We start from the raw sequence: 18,692 nt of genomic DNA on the forward strand, positions 1-18,692 counted from the left end.
ACTGACATCATAGTTCTTCACTGGCAGCTTTGGACAGCGTGATGTGATGATGACCGAGCACATTGTGTAGTTCTGCAGATAACATCTCTACCAACGGCTGAGTTAAAGCCCGATTACACCCGTAAATCTCTTGTGCTGCATGAATCAATACATGGAGCCGATCAGGGCTGAAATCAAATGCCACCACAGCGATCATTGCTGGAACCCCAGAGGGGATACGGTTTCCCCAGCCTGAGTGCCATAGATGAGGGGTGTACGAATCACTTGTAATCTGACACTGATTTTTACACAGACTTGATTTGATTGACAGAAAACATGATTAAATCCAGCTTAAGTGCAATTCTTACATATACAGCAGCTTTCTGCCACCTTACAATATCACTGAAGCAATATCGCATGAGCTCTTAGCCAATCATAAAGTTGCAAAGACCTTTAAATAAAAATACAGAAACATTTCCTTGACTATTTATTTTATGCTTTTAACAATTAGGTAGGAGATTAAATGTAATACTGCAAAATCAATATAGTCATGATACCAACTGTAATTGTATATTGATGAAAAAGGAGAGAAGGAGCAATCTGACAAGTGTGGGCGAACATAATTATAAAACAGTCTCATGAATTTTAATTAGGTGTCATAATATTAAGTGTGCCCAGTTTTAACTGCTTTAGGTGGCACTTATTTTGGTTAGTCAGGTTAGTCAGACATATTGTGGACTAATGTAAATGAATGTTACTTTCCAAGACTCCACTAGTCACCATGACCCAGGTATTCTGAGCTTATTCTCAGCACTCATACTGCTTCAGGACCAGAGAACAGACTTCACTCTCTACTGAAGGGGCTGCAGGCGGCCACATGAAAACCCTCTCTCAATAACTCATGAGGCACATGCAAAAGGACACGAGTGTGAATTTGGTTTCCACAAACACTTTTTGATCGAATTAGGTTAAAGAAAAATTAACAGCCGAAGTGTAAAAGATTTTGGAGAAAGTTGGATGGCCTGTAATGAACTGGGAAAGATTTGAGGGACCCTCATGAGCTTGTTTTATTGGATGGAGGTTAAATACTGGAGGATTTTTGAGTCTTGGATTTTGAATTTCCAAAAGAAAACACATAAAACGCACGATGATTGATGTTTGTGGCAGAAATATTCACATCTAAATTGGGTCAGTCCAGTCAAGTAACACCTTCTATCATTTGCTATCACCCTCAGGCCATCCAATATATGCTTGTCTCTTCATCTGAACAGATTCTGAGAAATTCTGCATTGTATCACTTGCTCACCAATGGATCCTCTGCAGTGAATGGGTGCCGTCAGAATCCACACAGCTGATAAAACATCACAATAATCCATAAGTAATCCACACCACTCCAGTCCATAAGTTAATGTGTTGTGAAGTGAAATTTAGCATCCAACTTAAATATGAGTACGTAATACTGCTTTCTTCAGTGAAAAAGTTGTCTTGTCTGAATCAGGAGCGAAATATGCAAAGATCAAACACATTTTACAAGTGAAAACAGTCCAAAACTAACAAATACATCAGTGGATGTTGATGTGAAAGGACAACAGGGGTTCAATTATCAGTTTATACTAATTTAATATTATGACAATTTAGGCGGTTTACTAAAAATATTTTAGCAAAAGTTGTAGCACTAGACTAACAAATCTTACAATTATCTGAAAAATAAGAAACAGGTTTTCTTTGGTTAGGTTTTATAATGCCTATAGGACACCAAAGTCAGCAAGGTCCCCCAAAACATGGGTGCATTGATATATTTCAAATATCACAAACGTATATAAGATGAAAACTACTCTCTGCAACACAATAATGCACAATGGTGATACCATAATTATTTATAATTATTTAAATATCTATATACACTATCTGTTTTGGCACATGGTTCTGCATTTAAACAGTGCTGTCTAAAAGCATGTGAAAGTGATGGGTAATGTCCAACACATTCACTCAATCCCAGTCTATAAATAGATCATGCTGTTCCTTCAGTTTAAACCCCTAGAGGGAAAAGACAAAGATCTCAGTCATAATTTACAGTCAAGGATTGAGTGAAATAAATCACTTTCATACTATTCTTTCTCTCTATTTTATCATACACAGACAAACGTTTGTTCTCATAGAGGCAGCAGGTAAAAGGGTTTAACAGCACTTCAATCAGTTAAAACCTTTTAAAGAAATTAATACTTTTATTCAGCAAGGATGCATTCAATTGATCAAAAAGTGGCTGTAAAGACATTTACACGGTTCCAAAAGATTTCTATTTCAAATAAATGCTTTTTTTTTACTTGAATTGTGATTTCCACAGAAATATGAAGCAGCACAGCTGTTTTCAACACTGAAAATAGTATTTAATCGGTATATTAGACTGATTTCTGGAGGATCATCTGGAGTAAAATTCAGCTTTACCATGACATTTTAAAATATATTAAAACTGAGAACTGTTCTTTTAAATTGTAATAATACCTAAGCACACATCACAGCGGTTGTGCTCTTTGTTGGCAACATTTCTAATGCTCATGGAGAGAAAGTCATATAACATTCATCTACTTGAAACTCCATTTACATAAAAAAGCAGTCATTACATCTTTTTACATTCTGTTTGTGCTGCTCCAAAGAGTCATTTAGGAGTACCCTTACAGTAAATGTTCTCCAGAACTCTTACAGTATGTTAATTTATGCAAATCTCACAAAGAGGGGAAATTTCTGCCCTCCAGAAGATCAACAAGCATCCCGTTTCTCTGCTTTGGCATATCAAACAGCAGATATCACTCAAAGGGACATGTCTGATCATGCACAACCTTGTGAAATGCAAACAGCTGCGACGTTTCAGCTCTACAGCTACACGCTCATCCGAGTTATCAAACAGATCTACTAATGTACTTCAGCACAACCAGGAGTGAACACCCACTCGACACTGTTGTTAAGATATGACACATGAAAACCACATCTCCACAGGATTCAACACAACCACGGCCTAAACTTCCCACCCCGTCCCAGCGTGACCCTACCGTCATCATCAAAGACATCCTCTGCCTCCTCATGCATCAGTTCATTTAGGTCAACCTCCGTGATGTCAGGAAAGGCCATTCGGTTTTATCCTCTGTTTCGCTTAAGCGTCTGAGCAGTAACTATACTGTGAAATTAAATCAACGCTCGGACTGTCTCCCCCCGAGGCGAACGTGAAGCCCTCTGTCAGCTTGAGCCTGAGCAGAGAGGCGAGAGGCAGTGGACCGCTCTGAGCTTCTACTCACTGCACCGCGTCGAGTGTGTGTGTGTGTGTGTGTGTGGGAGCCCACATCATCCAAGCCAAGTTTCATCAACAGGATGATTTCATAATCTCCTGTGTGAGTGTCAGAATGAGGGAGATGTGTGTGTGTGTGTGTGTGTGTGTGTGTGGTAAATATGCCAAGCCTGGTGTGTTGAGTGGAGGTCAGGCAGAAGCATCTTAAAAAGCCAAAACTTAATAATATAAACGCTCAATCAGATGGCAAAATGCATTTATACAGTAGCTCGTGAACAACAGGTATTTTTCAGCAAAGTCGTGATCATGTTGAAACTCAAATATGATATAGTAAGCTTTATAAGGTTAAGGTGCATATGGTTAATCACTTGAAAGTTTCTATCATGTTCTTGACATCTAAAGTGTTTCTGAAATAGTAACTGGGCTGCAGTGGATTTAAGTCTTTCTCTTTCATTTCGGTGTGCCTCCTATGAAAGCTCTGTGGAACCGACCTAATGACAATCTCATTAACGGAGGGGTCAGCTCACACACTCACAGTCCTATAACAGCAATTATTCACTTCAGGACTCTTTTAAAAACATGTCCTAAATAGAGGAACCAAAATAGATCCACTCACACTTGTCACGTTTCCAGGAAACGTTCTGATGTGATTGCTCCATTCTTTCACATTTTGTGGTGTTTGCTAAGGCAAGAATCACTATTATTACTATAATTCAAATGCAGAATTTGTAAAAATTAACAGTATTAAACTGTAAATTGTAACTCATCCTTAACAATGTGTGCTATGGGCATGAAGGATGCATCAAATTATGCTTTTCCAAACAACCAGACATGCTTTTCACCTGGCGAACACCTAGCAAATTAACTCCAAAGTATTTTTTTTATTTTTTTTAGTTTATATAGCTTTTACATTAGGCTACCTTCCACTTACCAACTACCTAATACACCAACTACCCTGCAGCCTATGAACTAATTAATCTGCATAGATTTGTTCCTAGCTTCGTTGAAATGTTGATTAATCTGATTTGCTCAAAACAATGAGGTGTGTGTGCACAGCTACTAATTAGCATGAAACGTGCCAAATCATGTTCATATAAGGCCTTTCTTTACCACCTCACGTCCCTCTCAGTCCAGCTAACTTTGTCTTGTGTGCACGCAGTTGCATGCTTATAAGTGAAAGAAACCTATTGTTCTGTGAAGAGCTTCAAAGCACTATATGACTCCTTTAAACACGTTTCTCATAATAATTAATTTAAAAGAGATGGGTCAGGTCTATTTTTCTTCATTTGGTAAAAGTTTGTTATGGTAAACAGATTAAAAGATGGGGCTAGATGAACACTAATACCCCCACAAGTCTGCCTGATTCTACAGCTATGGGAGCAAAATAACCTAATATTATATAGAGATATATGAGTGAATTGTTTGTTTGGAGATAGACTGACTTGCCCCTGGTCTACATTCGCCTGGTGGTGCCTTTCAGGTCTGTGATCATGAATAATGAAGGACAAGAGAGTAATAAGACCCCCGAGGTGGCCAGGAGGAACTGTTTTCTAGACCAGACCACACAATATGCCTGGCTACAAGTATTTGTAAGTGCGAACCTCAAATCTAACGCAAAATCTCTGTTAAGATCCTTCTTATGCAGTTATCATTGAGATATATGTTGGAGAGGTACCATTAAACTCTTTTTGTTACAAAAAAGTCACAAAAGCTGTCACTGGTATGACAGCCTTTCAAAAAGCGCACCCTTTTACACCCAATGGTTGCATTTTAGTCTCTTTTAGTACACATTTGTACCTAAAGTGTACATAATAGTATCTGAATGGTACGTTCCTTTTGAAAGGGTACCACCCTAGCAGCTTTCATTCCTTTTTTCTGAAAGTGTAACTTTTGAACGTGTGAATAAAAGTGTTTTAAATCAGCTGAGCTGTGATTATTGCTGTATATAGGATGGCCATTTAAACCTTTAAAGTGTTTCTCTACTGAACATAAAATGAAATACAAGCTCCACAATAAAACAGTCATTTAATTGTATAAAAATGAAATCTTTTATGGCACTACAGGCTCATCAACAGTCTGTTGTGCTGTAATGTTAGCTGTTAGTCATACCACTGAAAATGAGCAGCTATCACACACACACACACACACACACACACCTGCTGTTATCGGCACATCCCACGCACCACAGGCTTCCCTAGGTAAAAACCAGAAACACACTGCATGAAAAATATCAAACAAAAGCCTTGGGTAAGAGAGTAATCTGCACGATAAACAGTTTAATAGAGAAGCTGAAACATATTTCTACTTTAATTCTGCTGCCTTTATTTCATGGGAACATCTTAATGCCTATTGCCATTAAGTTCACATTTTATTCCCTTATCTTAAAGTTTTCACACCACCTTTAACTTTCTTAACACCGCTCCAGTGTCTCTTCTCAAGAGTTCCTCCATTTGTCATTTTAAGTCAGTCAGATAAAAGCATTCTGGGCCTTGTTCTTGATTTGGTAAAGTGCCGAGAACTGCATAAGCGCGGATATGAATAATCTTAATTCGCGTCAGTTATCGCTTGGCAATGTGCTTTACTTATGCAAGAATGTGTAACCTTGAAAAACAGGTTGTACTAAGACTCAAAGAGATGGTAAAACAAGGAAGGACGTTGAAACAAGCTAAGGAAATTCTCTTATTGTGCCACTTTGTTCTTTTCTTTCCACCAAGACTGCCAACATATATTATAATATCAGCATCTGCTAGGTACTGCTGCTTCGCCATAGAGACAATAAGAAACATACAGCAGTAAAAAAAGAGGATTAATGGTCTAAACATCATCATCATCATCATGCTGTTCTTACAGTCTCAGTAATGAGTTTAAGAGTATGACTGGTCTGCCTTTAATGCTTGCTGAGTCTGTTTGCAGATTCATTTTGAGGGGATGTTGGAGGAAGTTCAGGGAATGTAAATTCAATTAGTCAATACGAAGCACCCTTGTGAGCGGAGGATTATTTGTCCAAAATAACAGTAGATGACGGATAGTTTTCCTTCTTAAAAGCTCTTCAAAACTGTAAAGCTTCAAAACAAGGTTACTGGTTCCACCATAAGGGGAGGAGTGTTGCTTTCTTTCTGATTTTAAACTCTCAGTGACCCAAAACCACTTTCAAAGCCCCACTGCTTACTCAGAAGGCATGGGAAAGAGGGCACAAGCAATGTGACAAACAATTTTACTGAACCACACCCTGTGCCAGTTTCAATATAACTTCTGTTTTTACCACTAAACTCTTTTTCATATCCCAAGGGCTTTTAAAGGACAAATGCAAAAAGTGTGAGTCGAAAACCTGCTTCATTTTATGAAACTGAATGCATAATTTTCACACAATATTCCTAATACGATGTTTAATAATAATAGTATCAAACAGTAATTTCATGATGCAAAAATGACTCTGAAAATACAAGTGAACTCCTATTTAGTTTGATATTGTTCATAAATAATCACGTGTCTTAAATCCTCATAATGCTCCCATCACAATTCAGTATTCACTGAAGATATAATATCTACTATCGTCTTATGCAAAGTACTTGACATCAGCAATTTGTTGCACTTTAATGAATTACTGCTAAACATTATGGGAGGTGGATAATTAAAGGGACATTTAAGCAACAATACAACATCGTCTTATGAGCAGGACAAGCTATGGGTGGAGAAGCTTCTGTGGTTTGCATCACATCCGTTCCCACACAAACAGGTGACCAGAGAGCAGGGATGTGTTTGCAACAGGGGGTGGAGAGAGAGAAAGAGGGAAGGAAAAGAGCCACACCTTCTAGATAATCTCTAGCATGCTGATGTTGGTTAAGAGCAATATTGGTCATGCTTTAGTTGTGCCAGAAGTTCGCACATTTACCACTTCCTGAAAAACAAGCAATTCAGGGACAGCTAGAAAAGTGAAATGGCGCACCTGGGGTAAACTTACAGCAAAGTTGAATTAATGCTGGTCAGACCAATAATATCTCCATTAGGCTATTGTTAGACTCCATTAGATTTATTAACACATGATCTGTTCATTCCTGATCATGTGCCTTGACAAATGGGAACAGTGTTAGTATTGTATGACTGATGATATGGTTAGTATAGTATTTTGTAAGGGGAGAGGGGGGGGGGGGGGGGGTGATGAGCAAACTAAGTACAACAGTTGAATAAAAAAAAATTACTATAGCAAACTATATATATATATATATATATATATATATATGTATATATATATATATATATATATATATATATATATATATATATATATATATATATATATATTTAATAACTATTGTTCATATGAAATTACAGAAAATGACAAAAATAGTATAATATTTAAATATTTTAATAATTATTATTTAATGTTATTTAAACTATAGGTGATTTTCGTTTGCTACTGGTGATAATATTAACTAATAAGATAAGTAAATATTATAAATAATTAACAAAAGAAATACACAATTAAATAAAATGTTAGTGATTGTTCTGGTATTTGGTGAGATTATCAAAACAAACAAACAAACAATGCAAAAAAACAGATTACCAAAAGGAATAATTTGATTTGATTTGATTTTTTATTTTATTTTATTTTATTTTATTTTATTTTATTTTATTTTATTTTATTTTATTTTATTTTATTTTATTTTAAGTAAATAACTAAGCATTTACATAAATATAAGTTAATATTTAAAATATAAATATTAGTGATTGGTTATTGATTTGCTATTTGTGACCTTACGAAAATAAAATAATTTTAATTTAATATTTGAATGTTAATATTTGTATACAAATATTAATGATTGGTTGCTATTAGTGAAATTACAAAAATAGAAAATTCCATATATTATTTATTACTACAACAATAAAATCACAACAAAACCCCCAAAACACAACTTTAGACAACCACAAAGTATGTATTCATTATTTATTTATTAATGTTATCTTATTAAAAATAATTTTTCAGTTTGAAAATGTAATTCTCTTTACCCCTGAACATGCTGAGAACTGCTTGGTGCTGGGCTTTTAGTTTTATATCCTAGTACTGAGTGTGAGATTCCCATGTGGAGTTCCAGAACTCCGGACAAGGAGCTCTTTTCCAGTTTATCTACATGAGAATGTTCTTTCCCAGCATGCCTGGCGAGGCTGTCACCCTCTGCTCATTCAGCCTAGCCAACCCAGGGATCTTGGCATTCCTCAGTGGGCCCACATCCTGCTTCTAAAACAACGATGAGCCATGGAAACATCCCAGAATCCATCAACACCAACCCCAAACCCCCAGGCCTCACAGAGAGCTCTTGAGAACCCCTCATTTAGGATTGCACAATGTTGTTGTCCCGTCTGTTCCAGTAATGTGTACCTGTTGGGAAGCATCTTTTGTAATACAACATAATGTTAAATGAGGCATCGTCACCCTGTTGGTGCATGATTTATGGGCTTCAAATGTGTCAGGGTTGTTTTGTAATCATGTGGGCTGTTGCTGGTTTCTTTACGAATTTATAAATTAGAATGACTCATTTGTGATCGTCAGCTTTTTGGAGACAAAATGAAACTGTTAAAGACACAGCATTCTGCCATCTGTTGTCTGGCTAATAAGGTTAACACAGATAAATATTCATCAGACGCATCCAAAAACTGTGCGAAACTAATTTTACATAAAAATCAATCAATCAATAAATCAATTACATTACAGTGTTCTGGATGGTTGTATATGTGTTGTTATTGTTAACTTAAACGGTTTAATTTTTTTCAGCTCCTTTTGAAATAAAGCTGAAAAAAAAAGGAAATATAAATATTAGATAAATAGAAAAAATGTTAGAAATGTTCCTTGGCAACTAACTGAAACAAATATGTTTAAGTTAAAAAATAGCTAAAACTGAAGTAAATATATATTTAAACTGAGTAAAAATAATGAAAAATTACATGAGTAAAAAGTTGCATAAGCACATAAAATGAGTAAAAACATAAACTAATATATAGATATATATATACACACACATACATACACACACACACACACACACACACATTTGTTTTTGTGAAAAGTGGGGACATCCCATAGGCGTAATGGTTTTTATTATATATCGCCCTTCACCAACCCTACCCCTAACCCTCACAGGAAACTTTGTGCATTTTTACTTTCTCAAAAAAAACCTCATTCTGTATGATTTATAAGTGTTTTGAAAAATGGCGACATGGGTTATGTCCTCATAAGTCACCCTCTCTTTGTAATACCTCCAGTGTCATACCCATGTCATTATACAGAGTTGTGTCCTGATATGTCACAAAAACATGCCCACACACACACACACACACACATATTAAAATAAATAAAATAACACTGGCTAACATGTTTTAAGTATTACACTATTATTAGATATTTTACATTTGGCTTGGGTCCCTCCTTCACAGGAAGGCCATAGCATTTTTCTTCTTCTTCATATTTTAACCAAAATCTGATCACAAAAAAATAAGTGCACTCTTTTGCCTCAGCAAGCCACACAAACGGTATTATAGACCTTAAGTTACTTAAAGTGAGTTACATGCTGAAATGTAATACTTTGGGTTAATGGTGTGTTTAGAGCATTAACCCTTAGCTTCCACCCACCTCCCTGTACTTCCTGTTTACAAGAACTCTGCAGCATATACTGTATCTGCGGGTTAATTTCACTCAATTCCAGCTGATTCTTTTGGAATTAGCATCTACTGCGCAGAGAAAAACAACTCAAAAGCCCCTGAATCATTTAAAAGATGTCCACCAATGAAACTAGAATACTTCATTACACACAAAAGTCAGTCTAACCCTTAGAAAAATTGAACAAGCAAGAGGCTAACAAGGTAAAGGACCCTTTTTTGTCCTACCATGTTTCTTAAATGTTGTTGAACCTGGTGCACTCATGCTGCACGCAGGCACATGCATTCCTTTCCAGCAGGGAGCATTCAGGATTACTGACATGGTGATCAAACACTGTGAGTTTGTTCAATCCTGAGAGGACCCACTATGGTTGATGGTGCTGTGACCCTGTTCGAGGGCCCTTACCTGCATCAGCATGCTTCAACGGCCCCTGTTGTTTTATAATATCAGGTCCATGTGGTCATTATGTCTTTGGTGAATACCAGTGACATAACTGGATGTCGAAATCCCTCATATAATAGCTTTACTCTGAGAACAACCCAATTAGAGCCATACAGCAAGACGGTGAAAATAAAGAGAAGGAAACGAAACAGCAAGAGCAGTGTAAAAGAATCACATCTCTGTAACCTAAACCTCTCTGAGGTGCTTAACCTCCATATGAAGGATCCTGTATTAGCTCCAGAGAGGCGTGTTGCCATGGAGTGGGAGGATGCTGCTCTGCCTCCAAAGCTCATAGTAAAGCAATAAATGTAGAAAAAGAAAAGCAGAAAATAAAGCCAAACCAAACACCTATAGGTCTCAATACGTTATGATATTTCATCTGTTTAAAGCTGCTGCTCCACAAATGAGTCCTCAAGATGAAGCATATTTTCAACTTAATCTAAACTGTATTAAGTTATCATAAGTTTGATATGCATGGGTTACCATAAAAACAGGGCTGCAGATAACACATCGTTGCTGATATTCACACCAACAGCACTGATATTGATTTTATACAGTTAAAGGGATAGTTCACCCTTTTACTTCATGTCGTTCCAAGCCTGTTTGAGTTTCTTTTTCATGTTGAACACACAAAATAAGATATTCTGAAGAATGCTGGTAATCAGACGGATGATGCTCCTCATTCACTTCTGTAGTGCTGAATAACATGAGGGTGAACTATTCCTTTAAACACCAATATACAGAGTAACTTACTGTACTAGACACAATATTGGCATTTATTTTTGAGATGATGTTTCTATTTTTATTTGTTGTAAAATATTTGTATTTGTTGAGATGATGTTATGTTGTTACATAATTCCTGAATAATTCATTTTAATGAATGATCATATGACTCACCCATAAAGACAGTTGTTGTGTTCAAATTAGCATATTAGCATACTTTTTTAAAATTATGTCAATGGACCTGTCCCAACTTGCACTTCACCACTCGTCTACAGTACTTACATGACATATTTCCTGTATTTTGATTATCTGATGGGACACACTTACTACAAAGTGCAAGTTACGTTTTCTCAAAGTTTTATTTACACATTTCAAGTTTCTGTTCACTTTGAAATAAATTCTAAACGTCTGTTCAGTATCTTCTATAACAGAATTTGTCATCTCAACACATTTTACTTCCAAATTATGTGTAATATCTCATTCATTTCACTTATACTGGAAAGTTTTCTTCAACACTGTGCAATTTTGGAGCCCAAAACTGCAAGTGTGGTCACTGGGACAGGCCTATATTGCAGAGAAGAGTTACGTTAGCATGCTGGTTCCTGAATGAATCAGTGTTATTTGAATGAATCTGACCTGCTCATAAAATCACTTGTGTTCACCAACTAGCATAATGACAGAAAGCGTCACTGAAAATCACCACAGCCAATTAACATCTTTCATATTTCTACGTTTATAAGAAGCTAAAACCATCATAGACGGGTAAAATTGTACAGTGGTGAAGCTACAACAAATGTAAACAAATTTTTTTTGTGTGTTCTCGTGTATTCCAATAGCAAATCCATAATGACATTCTAAAACTCTAAAAATGAAAATATAAAAAAAACTTGTCTATTTACTCGTCTTCACGGTCTATGAAAGGGGTTCATACACAAAAATACACAGTGACACAAACAGTGTAATGTCATAGTGTTGTTGGGACATTCTCAGCCAATCAAATTCGAGAACAAACTGTTGTATAATACAATTTAGCACTTCCTTTTCCATTGCACTCAAAACGACCAAAATATGCCGTCGTCACAGTGCAAGGAAACAGGAAGCTTTCTTCATTTCCTCGATGAAGTTTTGTGGTTAAAAAGTGCAATCTTGACATTGCAAAATGTTGTTTTCTCTGAAAGTGACAGGCTTTTGACTGAATCACCCTATGAAGTGCAATCTAACCTTACAATGTGGAAAACCTGACACTTCGAATATTGATATGACAACAATAACACTTAGCAACACCACAGACTTCACTGCGGCGTGTTTAATGTTCAGGCGTCATTTCTCTAGGGGTTCTTGTGCCTCATTGTCAGGCCTCTCAAATGGCAATATTAAGTAACAGTCATTGTTGGCGAGCTAGTGTTAAACAGTCGGCTGCCATGTGGCAGTACATAGGCTGCTTGAAAGGACCTTCCTGAAGTAGGTGTGTGTGTATGTGTGTGTGTGTGTGTGTGTGTGTGTGTGTTTGTGTGAACTTTTGAATTATCTTCGGACACTATGAATCTCCCATCTGGTCAGAAACAGATAACCAATGCAAACCCTAACCGTACAAAGCATTAACAAAACATAACATGTAATTGTTGTGCAGCTAAGGATTTACTACAAGGATTAGCTATCGAAATATTGTCCACTATCAAGCAAGCAGGGCAAGAGCTCCATGCAGTGGGTGGACACACTGCAGTCTCTGGAGTGTTTCTGTGGGAGGAAACACTCTTCAGGCTCTGATCACAGCACTAATCTGTCTGATTGTAGACAGACAGTCATGTCAAATAGGAGAATAACGCTCTCTGTTTCAGACTCCGGGTTATCAAAGGAGAAAGAGGACTATTTTTGGCATCGAACTTCTTCAGTGATTCATCACAGCTGCTCTGATGAAACAGATGTCACTGCTAAAAGAATCAGAGAGAGCAATGAGTTCATTATGCTTAAAGCTGAAAAATGGCAAAGAATCAGTTTGTCACTGTAAAACATTTTTTTTAGGGTTAAATACTCGTTGACCTCTAGACTTACAATGTAAGTGCAAATCATTTTTGTTTGGTTTTGTTGACTAACGTGGCTCAGTCAGCCCCTGCTGGTTGATGCTGTGAATTACTGACATTTTATTAATTTATTTTGCTATATTAGTACTTTAGTATATTTATTATATTAGTTTTTGAACTACCATTCAAAAATGTCAACGTTTTATATTAGAATGATTTCTGAAGGATCGTCTGACACTGAAGACTGGAGCAATGATACTGAAAAATCATCTTTGCATCACAGGAATAACTATAGAATTTATTTATTTATTTAATAATGATTCCTTTGATGCCTCTGTGTTTGTATAAAGATATAAAAGTTTACTTTTAGAGACTTAGAAAAATACTGACTCCAAACCTTTGAATGGTACAGTATGTGATTTTAAAAAAGTGTATGTAGCAAAGCTAAAAGATTTCAGATATAGTTTTATCCCTTTGTTTTGACCAATTGAAAGACAAGCCAAAACCACAGGTGCCACTAACAGAGCTGAACTTGTATTTAACTTGAACTTTAATTTATTGTCCATTTTCTGATATTTGCCACTGCTAGACTAACATAGGCCTATACATTGACACTAGAGAAAGTCATCACCAAGCATGTCTGCCTGACTTATCTAAAAGACTGATCAAGACCTTGAAGTCTCAGGGGACAACCAGGGGCAAAATCAATGGTGAGCACATCCGATAAATCACTGTAATCAGGCATCTCTTTGAGGAGACTTGGGGTGTCTTGTCAGATGGCTTTACAGCTCACAAAGGCTTCAAGCATGGATCAATACAGCGGCTTTATTCGTATCTTCAGCAAGAGCCTTGGAGGAAATTGAAGGCAACCAAACTCAAGCAACAATAGATTCCATATAATCAGATACTCCGCTGGTGTTTCATCCATTATCCTTTTTCCGTCCCTCCTCCGCAGTATTTTTTGTTCTCTGCCAAGTCTCTGAAGGTAAAGTCAGACAGCAGACAGCTCTTGCCCCAGAGACACCACAGGCTAGAGCTCAGGGGTCCTTCCCCACCCCTCAGACACCTTCAAGCCCCTCATGTGGAGAGGACAGAGTCCTCACTCCCCACGCCGCACTGCCTTTTGTCTAGCTGGTACAAACACCTCTTCAACATGTCTATATGTGAATCTAGAAATAATGGTCCAGACTACCCAGATCCACTCTTCACAGAGATGAAAGGAGTCTTTGAAATGAAATAAGGCCCCCCAAAGCGATGTGTGCATGTGTTTCATCCTTCAAAAAACAGCACGTTCCTGACAATTGGTTTTAATACGGGTGGAGTGGGGTTCAATTCACTCAGATTATCTTTTTATCTACAGTCCAAGGCGAGCCTTCAGCCTGGGACGCAAAAGAAATACAGATGCACTGTGAAATCAGTTAGACTCAACCAAAGCAACTGAACAGAGTAGATATGTGAGCTTCCACCCAATTGTCAGCAGTCTTTGCCAAGCACTTCAAAATCACCAAACATTTTACCGTATGCCTGTAGCATATTCTACTAAAGTATGTGAATGCAAATGCTTCACAAACTTTTTTTGTGTCATGTTTTTCCACAAAAAAAAATCCTAGCCAATCAGAAATGCTGTCTGTCTATGAATCATTTTGTACATTGGGATTGGCAACATCAGCTGGGCTGATACATCTTTGGGAGATCTGGGTTTTGGAGTAAAAATAGCAGAAGTTATCAAATCTAATGAAATTGCTTACAACTCTGTAATGAAAAGCATATTTTCTCTTTGCTACCTTATCTTTGTTAACTTTTACCAAACATACTCTCTTTAAAATGTGCAAGGGATAAGCACATAATCTTATTCATAAATATTAAGCCAATTAAAAAATAATAATACAATTTGATCGACTGATACAATCTTTTCATGGGATGCTCTTGTTGGTTCATATTGAGTTTTAAATGTTATGTTTATTTTCATGATAAGAGGTAAATGATCCAATGTTACTTTCAGTATGACTATGAAGATCACACAAAATGATATTCAAACTCACATTAGATAATTTTTTGGTATTTTTGCCTTCTTTTTATTACAACAGGAGAGCATAGAGCTGACAGGAAGTGAAGTGGCAGAGATTGAAGAAGGCAGGCTCGGCAAGGGTCCTCAAGTTGGGATTCAAACTCAGGACGCCTGAAGCACAATATGAACTATGTCGGCTATCAGCACCAACACAACCCTTTCAACATTAAATAAAGCACATAATTAATACCTGAGATAATCACTGTCATAGAAACAGAAAGGTGTCATTAACATAAAACCATTTTCAAACCACATCTGGAAACATTTTTATGTATTTTGGCAATACAATTATCATGCATGCCTGAAAATGCGGTAACAAACCTCAGGACTCAAAAGTTGAAAAACATCTGGATTGTAGCTGACTTGCTTAGCTAGACTATTTGCATACTATTGCTCCACCATGACAGAAATAAACCTTACTAAGACTGTCCATTAAAAAAAGACATTGTATGGTTAATCTAGCAATAATGCAAGGTGTAGTGATTCACCATAACTATAGCATAGCTAGTAGCATCTGGGTTCACACAGGCTATTTTCACACTGTGTGAAGTATGTTTAGGGCCTAAAATAACACTTCAGAACTCAGATTCAGAATTTCGAATGCACCCTCACTTTTTCTGAGACAACATCTGTGAAATAGACAGCCAACTCTTACGTAGCATGTCTGAGATAAATAGCATTGTTCAGATCAGACGCTCCCCAAATGAAAAACAGGCGGAAATGAATACCAATCTGGGAGCGACTGAGGCAGAATTCATGACACATGGTCAACATTCCCAGAGCAGCAGCAGCTGTAGCTGTTATGTTTAGCTTTGTAGAGGAATGATTAGCACCTTAGCTGCAGAGCTAAAAAATGACTGTTGTTAATTAGCTATGCAAAGATATTCAGAGGACATGGGTTCCCTCTGTTGTCACAGGGCATTCGGCTGATGAGCCTGAACTAAATCTGTTCTGTCACACGTTTCTCTCTCTCCTCTCCTTGGCGGTAATGCAAACACCATTAGCGCTGTACTCATTCTGACATGGGGGTGGTGAGAGCCAGACAAAAGAACCAGTGAATCAGCATCATGTGCTATTTAATAAACATCTGATTAATTTTACCGGATTGTGCTCGAACCAGGACTGTTAGGTTCAATATGTGGCGAACCATGCAGTTAAAACACAGTAACACAGGTCTGGACACACAGTCCAGATGCCATAATTATCACCCTTATGCTTAAATGTCACAATAAAAGACATTAAGGCATTTCTAAATACTTGGATGGCACCAAATTACACAAATAACTACATTTAAACTAGTCTATGCCTGCAACCAAAAGCTATCCTTAATGTAATGTGTAATACAAAATAATCCCAAGGTGTTCAATCCTTTCAAACTTTAAATAATTATAAATAAAGCTTGTTCTTTATTAGATATTTAGAGATCCATCAGTACAGATCAGAGACTAAATTAAGGAATGATACTGTCAACCAACATACAAAAAGCACATTAAAAGGGTAGTTGTTTATCAAGCCATGACAAGGCCTAAGACCTCTTTTTTATTTTCCTGCAATGTCTATTGTTTTAATGAACACAGTTCTGAATCACACACTTATTTTTGTGATTCCAGAAGATAAAAACGTTTTAAAAACCAGCTGCTTTGTCTGATTACAGCAGAACATACTGGAACAAACATTACAGCTTATACAAAAGACATATAGTGTGTTGGATAACTAGTGGTTTTAATTAAAAAAGAGAAAGGTTTTACTCTTTAAACAGGCTATCAAAATGTGAAGGACTACTTCTGTTCCACTACAGCCTTGAGCGATCAGCTAATATTCGTTAGCATTGACCAGTAGTCCATTATGAAGTTACAAGTTTTAAGAGCCCTCTAAATATATATATATATTTTTTCCTGGTTGCATAATGGTGTAGTTGTGGCATCTACCGATAGAAACTACTTAAGCTAAGCATCTAAACCTTGATCCCTTGTGGTCTGAAATCTGTGAGCAAGGGGAACATTGTGATTGGAAGGCCAACAGTATGAGTTAGAAGTGGAGCTAAAACTAAGACACATTAAACTCCTTGTTATTTCACTTCCGAGTGACTACACATTAATCTGAAGAACACATCACCAATCAGCAGCGCTGGCCTTCAGCCAATCAGAGCCCAGCATGAGTCAGAGTGTGACCAACACTTGATCCTGAACACCCATGGTGTTTATCTCTGAGCAGAAAGTGGACACTGTGTACCTTCACACTCACTTCATGCTCTCCCTCCACGTCTTCACACACAAATGTGAACACAGGCCCATACAAAACACATATGGGAAATTACAGACACATGTGAATGATTTCGATACCATCAGGAAAGTAATGGCATTGGTTCAGCAAAGAACCTTTCAGTGAACTTTTGTGATAATAACATTTCTAAAACTAAAGAATCTTTTTCTACTTTAAGAACCAATAGAAAGTCTCCATCAATGTTAAGGGTTGTTCATGGAACCATAGATGTCATAAAGAACCTTTATTTTTAAAAGTATACAAGAATAGGCCATTTACACTGAGAAAAGATGTATTCATGAACCCTTCCAGCATGTTCTTTCACACACACACATGAAGATATCACACTTACTGTTGAACTTCCTGTGACGGGCCCGAGCCCTCCAGGGCCGTTCGCGGATCCAGTGCAGCTTTCGTGACAGTTCCATGGCTGTGCGCCAGATCGTGCCCACAGGACGTCATCGACCAGCATCAGCCCAAACTCTTCCTCTTGTCCCCCAAACATGAGCTCATATCCAAAGCAAACTTCGGACCCTTTGAGGGTCTTTGTCAAGTTATCAAAGTGGCCTCTTTCCTCTCTCTCTGGCTGCGTATCTCTTGTCTCAACAAGTCTGTTTGCATTGCCTGAGATCTATATTTTATGCATGAGTCAGGGGAACTCAACTCCCTCTGCTGCCCTGACACATAGTCGAGGGGAGCACCACCTATCCATGGCCTGTATCTGGGCACACACATACAATTGAATTGAAACACGATTCTAGTCATCTTCGGACAAAAGATGCGATTAGATACCAGACAGGGTACATGCACTATATCTCTGACTCTCTTTGTGTACCTGAAAGTTGTATTTGGCTAATGTATCTCATTTGTGTTTGTGTGATCTTGTGTAGGCTCTCACTCTCAAGTGTTGTTAGATTTAACTGAAACAAAAATAATCGTAAAACAAATCATTATAAGTTATTGAAGTACAGCTGAATACAAATATTAGATGGAAAACTTTAATTTACAAAACTTTAATTAAAATCATTAATATTTCTTTGTCTAATTCAATTTGAAAAAATCATTCAAAACTTATGTCTTCTGATCTGTCACACGATGCCGAATAAAGCAGATGTAGTCCCATGTCGCCCTCTAGTGGTCTTCTCCATTACATAGACTGTGTGATGGGCTGTTCAAGTCACCAACACTTGATTGTCATGCTGTTTTGTTGTTTAAATGTGTTGCTAAAATGTTACCATCGTGATACTCAAGTTGCATAACTTGAGG

The 18,692-nt window shown here is 37.1% G+C and overlaps 1 protein-coding gene across 1 annotated transcript in view; it reads right to left on the reverse strand.

Moving 5' to 3' along the window:
* ripor2 (RHO family interacting cell polarization regulator 2) overlaps positions 1 to 3,286 on the reverse strand; it is a 44,334-nt gene extending 41,048 nt beyond the window's left edge. The window contains exon 1 of the mRNA XM_026289187.1: positions 3,027 to 3,286. Coding sequence (XP_026144972.1) covers positions 3,027 to 3,105 — 79 coding nt within the window. The 5' untranslated portion in view covers positions 3,106 to 3,286. The remainder of the gene's footprint in view (positions 1 to 3,026) is intronic.
* Positions 3,287 to 18,692: the final 15,406 nt, after the last annotated feature.

The sequence above is a fragment of the Carassius auratus genome, chromosome 19, assembly GCF_003368295.1.
Source record: "Carassius auratus strain Wakin chromosome 19, ASM336829v1, whole genome shotgun sequence".
NCBI classification, from domain to species: domain Eukaryota; kingdom Metazoa; phylum Chordata; class Actinopteri; order Cypriniformes; family Cyprinidae; genus Carassius; species Carassius auratus.